The sequence below is a fragment of the Penaeus vannamei genome, chromosome 3, assembly GCF_042767895.1.
Source record: "Penaeus vannamei isolate JL-2024 chromosome 3, ASM4276789v1, whole genome shotgun sequence".
In the NCBI taxonomy this organism is placed as follows: Eukaryota; Metazoa; Arthropoda; class Malacostraca; order Decapoda; family Penaeidae; genus Penaeus; species Penaeus vannamei.
Window position 1 is genome coordinate 463,648 of NC_091551.1, and position 7,500 is coordinate 471,147.

Here is a 7,500-nt window from a genome sequence, read left to right on the forward strand (position 1 = left end):
TCCCTCTTTCTCTCCTCCCCTCTTTCTCTCTGTCCCTCTTTCTCTCTTTCTCTCCATGGCGCGTCGGAGCGAGCGAGAGCGAAGGGATCGCGCAGACTGTAATGGGAAAATGGACTCGTGCAAACCGCCACAAGTAAATAAGGATGCGCAGAGATGAGGGAATGTGTGACACTGCGCTCTCTCTCTCTCTCTCTCTCTCTCTCTCTCTCTCTCTCTCTCTCTCTCTCTCTCTCTCTCTCTCTCTTCCTTTCTCCTTCTCTTCCTGTCCCGACATACCACATGTATATTATTATCATCATCATCATCACCATCATTATCATTATTTTTATTATTGTCAGTATTATCATAATTTTTTTAAATTATTATTATTCGCGTCCTTAGCACTCTCTCTCTCTCACGTCACGCGATGAGAATTCGGTGACGTCTCAACTACGAAGATTTTCCCGACGGTGACTGTGCGGGCGGGGGCGGCGGAGGGGAAGGTTGTGGGTGGCCAGTGGACGTGCCGAGGAATTTCGGGTTTTGGTTGTTAGTTTGGGGTTGTTAGTGTCGTTGGAGTTATTGTTGTTAGTTTGGGGTTGTTAGTGTTGTTATTGGTGTTGTTGGAGTTTTTGGTTGTTAGGTTGGGGTTGTTAGTGTTGTTATTGGTGGTGTTGGAGTTATTGGTTGTTAGTTTGGGGTTGTTAGTGTTGTTGGTGTTGGAATTATTGTTGTTATTGTTATTATTATTATTATCATTATTATTAGTTGTAGTAGTAGTATTGTTGTTATTGTTGTTATCTTGAGGTGAAAAGGTTGATTCAATGCCGAGAAGTAAACAACCGAAGATTATAAATAAATATAGGCTATAACGAACGTGTCTGGTATAAAGTGCTTTCGTTATATCAGGAGAAATAGTAAACGAGAGAGAGAGAGACAGACAGACAGACAGACACAGATCAGAGAGAGAAATCGTTGCCCGTTCTGAGACAACTAATAGGAGGACAGGGTAAACAAAGTAGCAGGGAGGTCGCTGATCACAATTGCGTTAGGGAGGGAGGGAGGGAGGGGGAGAAGGGGAAGAGAGATAGGAGGGAGGGAGGGGGAGATAGAAGGTGAGGGAGGGAGGGAGGGAGATGGAAGGTGAGGGAGGGAGCGGGAGAGATAGAAGGTGAGGGAGGGATGGGAGGGAGGGGGAGAAGGGGAAGAGATAGGAGGAGGGAGGGAGGGGGAGAGAAGGGGGAGAGAGATAGGAGGGAGGAGAAGGGGGAGAGGAGAAGGTGAGGGAGTGGAGGGGGAGTAGATAGAAGGTGAGGGAGGGATGGAGGGAGGGGGAGAGAGAGATAGAAGGTGAGGGAGGGATGGAGGGGGAGAAGGGAGAGAGAGAGATAGAAGGTCAGGGGGGGAGGGGGTGTATATATTGTGTAAGATTTGTGTGTTTGAGGACTGACACACACACACACACACACGCACGGATACACATCCACACAGACAAACACTCACGCACACACACACACACACACACACACACACACACACACACACACACACACACACACACACACACACACACACACACACACACACACACACACACACATACACACGCACAAAAAAGAAATAAAAAAAACAATAGAAAAAGACGTAAACAGACATTGGTTGGTCGCGCAAGTGTTAGTGTAGCGACTCAACTGCACACACAAACAAGCGAGTCATTGCATTGAGCCAAACAAACCGACAAACCGTAAGAAAATGAGTCACACTCGGCCATTGCACAGAAGCGCGAGTGTGAGAAGGTGACGGAAATGGGGTTGTGATTGCAAAGAGGGGATTTGCGCGGTTTTTGCAAAGGGGATTTGTGGTTTTTTTGCGAAGTAGTTCTAAGGGGGATTGCGAAGTCGGATTTGTGCGGTTATTTGCAGAGTAGGTCTAAGGGTGATTGCAAAAGGGGATCTCCGGTCATTGCAATGTAGTTGAAAGTGTGATTGCAGAGGGGGAATTTGTGCGCTTATTGCAAACTTGATCTCTTGTTTTTGCAAAGTAGTTGTAAGGGTGATTGCAAAAGATAACCGCAGTGATTGCATTTAAAAAGGGTCTTAGTGAGAATCGACATAAAAAAAAGTGTTATTATTTGCAAAGGGATTACGGTGATTGCAATAAAGGAGAGAATGGCAAACGTAGTATCGAGAAGGAGGGAGGAGGAGGAGGGAGAGAGAGAGAGGGAGGAGGAGGAGGGAGGGAGGAGGAGGAGGAGGAGGAGGGAGGGAGGGGAGGGGGAGGGAGGAGGAGGAAGGGGGAGAGAGGGAGGGAGGAGGAGGAGGAGGAGGAGGAGGGAGAGAGAGAGAGGGAGGAGGAGGAGGGAGGGAGGGAGGGAGGGGAGGGGGGAGGGGGAGAGTGATTGCAAGCTGTGTCTGGTTGCAAGATGAATCACTGCCTGAGTAGCAACGGAAGGACAGAACGCGTGGCGGTTTTCGTCGCTTTCTCTCTGTCTCTCTTCTCTTTCTTTCTTTCTTTCGTTCTTTCTTTCTCTCTTCTCTTTCTTTCTTTCTTTCTTTCTTTCGTTCTCTCTCTCTTTTCTTTCTTTCTTTCTCTCTCTCTCTCTCTCTCTCTCTCTCTCTCTCTCTCTCTCTCTCTCTCTCTCTCTCTCTCTCTCTCTCTCTCTCTCTCTCTCTCTCTCTCTCCTCTCTCTCTCTCTCTCTCTGGTAGGCCTATGTGATTTGTCTTTTTTATAGATAATTTTATTCGATGCGATGGTCGGCGTTCAATTAATTATTTATTGCTATATTTTATTTAATTGCGACTTTGCATATTTCTGATAATGATGTTTATATATCCATTAATGCGGTATAATTGAAAATTTGAATATTCCAGTCAGCGAAAGTATCAGATTTATATCACAACAATTTTTTTTTAAATGTATTTATCTATTTATTTTAACGGAATTGTCACCTTTTAAGATCTAGGCCTACCTCCCCCCCCCCTCTCTTTAGCGCCGTCGGCCTCGCCTCCGATGCGAAACAAGAGACTATTTAGAGACTATTTATCGCTTTTGCAATAATGGGTCCCAGTTGCATGCGCTGTTAGTGTTTATGATTGCTTGTGATGCGGTTAAGCGCTTTAGCTCCGCCCACTACATTTATATATGATCCTTGCGTTGCGTTTGTGACGTCACGCGGGGAGGGGCGGAGCTTAAGGACGAAAAAGAGGTGGAAATCTGAAATGGAAAAAAAGAAAAGGTGGAGGTTGGGGGAATTGGCGGAAAAGGGGAGGGATTGGAGGTAGGAAGAGCGGAGTGTGGTAACAAGAGAAGGGAGCCTTAGGATAAAGATGATAAAAATATACATACGAGAGGATACAAAGAAGAAAGAAAGAAAACAGTCACGACTTAAGTAAGAGGAATAAATAACAAAACGTAGGAGTGGAATGGTAATCGATCTGTTACGGCTGACAGAAATAGTTTTACAAGATCTCTGTCCTTTATATATATCAAACAAACCGACAAACACATCAAATAAAAGTCAGATATGCAAATTAGCCGATAGGTTGTAAGCGCGAAACCTTCAGATATACTTAGAAATAAATAAATAAATAGATAAAAAGACATGAGACGGGCAGACGCTCTCTCGGAATTTAAATTTCGCGCCGGCGGGAGAGGGAGGGGAGGGGGGAGGGGGAGAGGAGGAGGGTGATATGGGTAAGGATAGGAGATGGAAGAGAAGGGAGGAGGATGAGGAGATGGAAGAGAGAGGGGAAGGAGAAAGGGAGGAAGAGAAAGAGAAATCGAAGACGAGAAATATAGATAATGGAAGGAGAAAGAGAAAGAGGGAACAGGAAGAGAAAGAGACCGAGAATAGGAGAAAGAAAGAGAATAGAAATAGAAAGAAATCGAGAATAGAAAGAGAAAGAGATCGAGAATAGAAAGAGAAAGAGATCGAGAATAGAACGAGAAAGAAAGAGAATAGAAGGAGAAAGAAAGAGAATAGAAGGAGCAAGAGAGAGAGAAGGCGGCGAAGGGAGAGTAGGAGGCCGGGGTGTAACTGCCCAGCAGGTCACAGACTCACTCCCTCCTCCGTGGCGGCGGACTTTCCCATGCCGCCCACGTGAGTCACGGCGGAGTGGCGGATCCCGGGTGGCGCTGCTCCTCCTACTCCTCCTACTCCTCCTTTTCGTCCTTCTCGTTCTCCTCCTCCTCCTCCTCGTCTCCTCCTTTTCGTCCTCCTCCTCCTCTCCTCCTTTTCGTCCTCCTCCTCCTCTCCTCCTTTTCGTCCTTCTCGTTCACCTCTTCCTCCTCCTACTCCTCCTTTTCGTCCTTCTCGTTCACCTCCTCCTACTCCTACTCCTACTCTCCTCCTTTTCGTCCTCTTCCTCCTATCCTCCTTTTCGTCCTCTTCCTCCTATCCTCCTTTTCATCCTCCTCCTCCTATCCTCCTTTTCGTCCTCCTCCTCCTATCCTCCTTTTCGTCCTCCTATCCTTCTTTCCTCCTTTTCGTCCTCCTATCCTATTTTCCTATGCTCCTCCCCTCCTCTCCTCCTTGTCCTTCTCTTCCTTTTCTTTCTATTTGTTCTTATTATTCTTCGTTATTCTTCTTCATCGTTCTCTTTCTTCTTCGTTCTCCTCCTGTTCCTTTACTACTTCTCTTCATCCTCTGCTGACTTCTCCTTTTCCTCTCTTTATTATCCTCCGACTTTCTATTGTGTTCTTGTTCCTGTTTGTCTTTTATTTATTGTCTAGATTTCAGTCACTTTCTCCTTTCTCTCTCTCTCTCTCTCTCTCTCTCTCTCTCTCTCTCTCTCTCTTTCTCTCCCTCTCCCTCTCCTCTCCTCTCTCTCTCTCCTCTCCTCCCTCCCTCCCTCCCTCCCTCTCTCTCTCTCTCTCTCTCTCTCTCTCTCTCTCTCTCTCTCTCTCTCTCTCTCTCTCTCTCTCTCTCTCTTCTCTCTCTCTCTCTCTCTCTCTCTCTCTCTCTCTCTCTCTCTCTCTCTCTCCCTCTCCCTCTCCCTCTCCCTCCCTCCCTCCCTCCTATGTTTTCCACGTACGACTGATAGCTGGGGGAGGGGCAGAGGGGGGGGGGAGGGGGCGGAAGCTGTGACTGCCTACATACTTCCGGTGTGAGTGTCAACATGGGGTGACCGCGTGCTAAGGGGCGTTGGATGTGGGGGGGGGGGTGAAAATAGCGCCCGTTTCGTGCTTTTTTGAGTGTGTGAGTGTGTGTGTGTGTGCGTGTGTGTGTGTGTGTGTACGTGCGTGTGTGTGTGTGTTTGTCTGTCTGTGTGGACGTGTGTGTGGACGTGCGTGTGTGTGTGTGTTTGTCTGTCTGTGTGGACGTGTGTGTGTGCGTGTGTTGTGTTTGTCTGTGTGTATGAATGCGTGTGTGTGCGTGCGCGCGCGTGTGCGCGTCCCGCGAGTGCGTCAGTGACGTCCGCCTGTTGCAGGTGCGTGAGTGGACGACGATGCTGAGCGAAGGCCGCCGGGAGGGGCTTCGGCTGGCGCTGAACCGGTCCCTCAGCGAGCCCGGGGAGGCCGGCGCCGCCGCCGCCGCCCGCTGCCCAGTCTCGTTGCCGCAGCTGATGGCTCCGCAGGTGCTCAGCATGCCCGCCTCCCCCTGCGGCGAGAGCGCCACCATCCAGCGCTCCATCCTCCTGCGGCGCGCGCGCGCGCTGGAGCCCTCCGAGGTGGCCCGCCGCCTCACCAGGACCAAGCCGCGCAACTTCCTCCTGCTCGACCTCAGGACCTTCATCAACTTCAACCTGCGCCACGTCCGCAGCGCCATCAACCTCAACTGCTCCGACCGCTTCAACCGCAAGCGGCTGCAGCTGCGGCGCGCGTCCGTCGTGGACCTGGCGTCGCCCGCCAGCCGCGACGTGCTCAAGAAGCGGTGCTACAAGGAGATCATCGTCTACGACGACTCCAGCGCCGACCTGGAGGCGCTGCCGCCGCACCACCCCGTCTACCTCGTCCTCACGGCGCTGCTCGAGGACAACAGAGAGCCGCTGCTCCTCAAGGGTGAGTACTCGCGCCCTTTGCTGTTTCGGTTGAGTTTGTGGCTCGGAATGCTCATGTGGCTGTATGACGTGTGTGTGTGTGTGTGTGTGTGTGTGTGTGTGTGTGTGTGTGTGTTTTCTTTCCCCTACTTTTAATCTCATTCCCCTTCCTTCCTTTCCTCTCCACCTGACCTTTCTCACACCCTTGTTGTCATTCTCTTTCTCTCTCTCTCTCTCTCTCTCTCTCTCTCTCTCTCTCTCTCTCTCTCTCTCTCTCTCTCTCTCTCTCTCTCTCTCTGTCTGTCTGTCTGTCTGTCTCTCTCTCTCTCTCTTTCTCTTTCTCTCTCACGGATCTCCTCTGAATGATAGCGAAATATAGACAATGTTTGTTTTCTTTAGTGAAGTTAGAGAAAGAGGAGAAGAAGAAGAAGAAGAAGGAGGAGGAGGAGGAGGAGGAGGAGGAGGAGGAGGAGGAGGAGAGGAGGGTCAGACCTCATCCTCGAGGATTATCTTAGGAGCGTGACCTCGCTACGGAAGAGTATTTAGAATAAGGCAGAGGAGGAGAGTGTGGATTCCTCTCACCTCCTCCTCCTTGTAAGATATAGGACGTGGCTATTTTCTTTCTTTCTTTCCTCTTTTCTTTCTTTCTTTCCTCTTTTCTTTCTTTCTTTCCTCTTTTCTTTCTTTCTTTCCTCTTTTCTTTCTTTCTTTCCTCTTTTCTTTCTTTCTTTCCTCTTTCCTTTCTTTCTTTCCTCTTTTCTTTCTTTCATGGTTGGTGTTTTTTTGTTGTTGTTGTTGTTGTTGTTGTTGACATGTACATGGTTATGGTCCTTTTTTTTCTTTTTTTTTCTTATTTCTTTTAGTTTTTATGTGTTTAACTTCTCGCATAAAAGGCAGGGGAAGGGGAGAAAAGGCAGTAAAAAAAAAGGAAAGGGGGTAGAGAGAGGGGGAAAAATGGAGGGAGTGAAGGGAAATAGCCAAAGAGAAGGAAGGAGAAGAAGAAGAAGAAGACGAAGAAGAAGAAGAAGAAGAAGAAGAAGAAGAAGAAGAAGAAGAATTATGAGGGAGGAGAGGAAGACTGAGAAGGGCAGGGGGCCAGGTGTCCCTCCTTCCATAGGAGAGCAGGGTGACAGGTAGAGCTGAGGAGGGCAGGGAGGGCAAGGGTGACAGGTAGGGCTTGGGAGGGCAGGGGAGGGAGGGAGGCAGTAGAGGTGAGGGAAACAGTAGAGGGAGGGTAGGGAGGGCAGTAGAGGGAGGAGGAGGGAGGAGAGGGCAGTAGAGAGGGAGGGGAGGGTAGGAGGGCTTGGGGAGGGCAGTAGAGGGGAGGGGAGGGCAGTAGCGGGTAGGGGAGGGGAGGAGGGCAGGGAGGGCAGTAGCGGGTAGGGGAGGGCAGTAGAGGGGAGGGGAGGACAGGGGAGGGCAGTAGAGATGAGGGTAGGAGGGCAGGGGAGGGCAGTAGAGGAAGCGGCGACGGGGTAGGGTCGCGTCTGAGAGCAGGAAGCGAGTGTCTCCCCCGACGCGACCTTGCCTGTTGGGTCCCGC

General features: G+C 49.7%; 1 protein-coding gene across 1 annotated transcript in view; it reads left to right on the forward strand.

Moving 5' to 3' along the window:
- The window catches only part of puc (puckered), a 56,921-nt gene that overhangs the window by 1,512 nt on the left and 47,909 nt on the right, over positions 1-7,500 (forward strand). The window contains exon 2 of the mRNA XM_070139385.1: positions 5,410-5,980. Within this exon, the coding sequence (XP_069995486.1) occupies positions 5,428-5,980 (553 nt within the window). The 5' untranslated portion in view covers positions 5,410-5,427. The remainder of the gene's footprint in view (positions 1-5,409; positions 5,981-7,500) is intronic.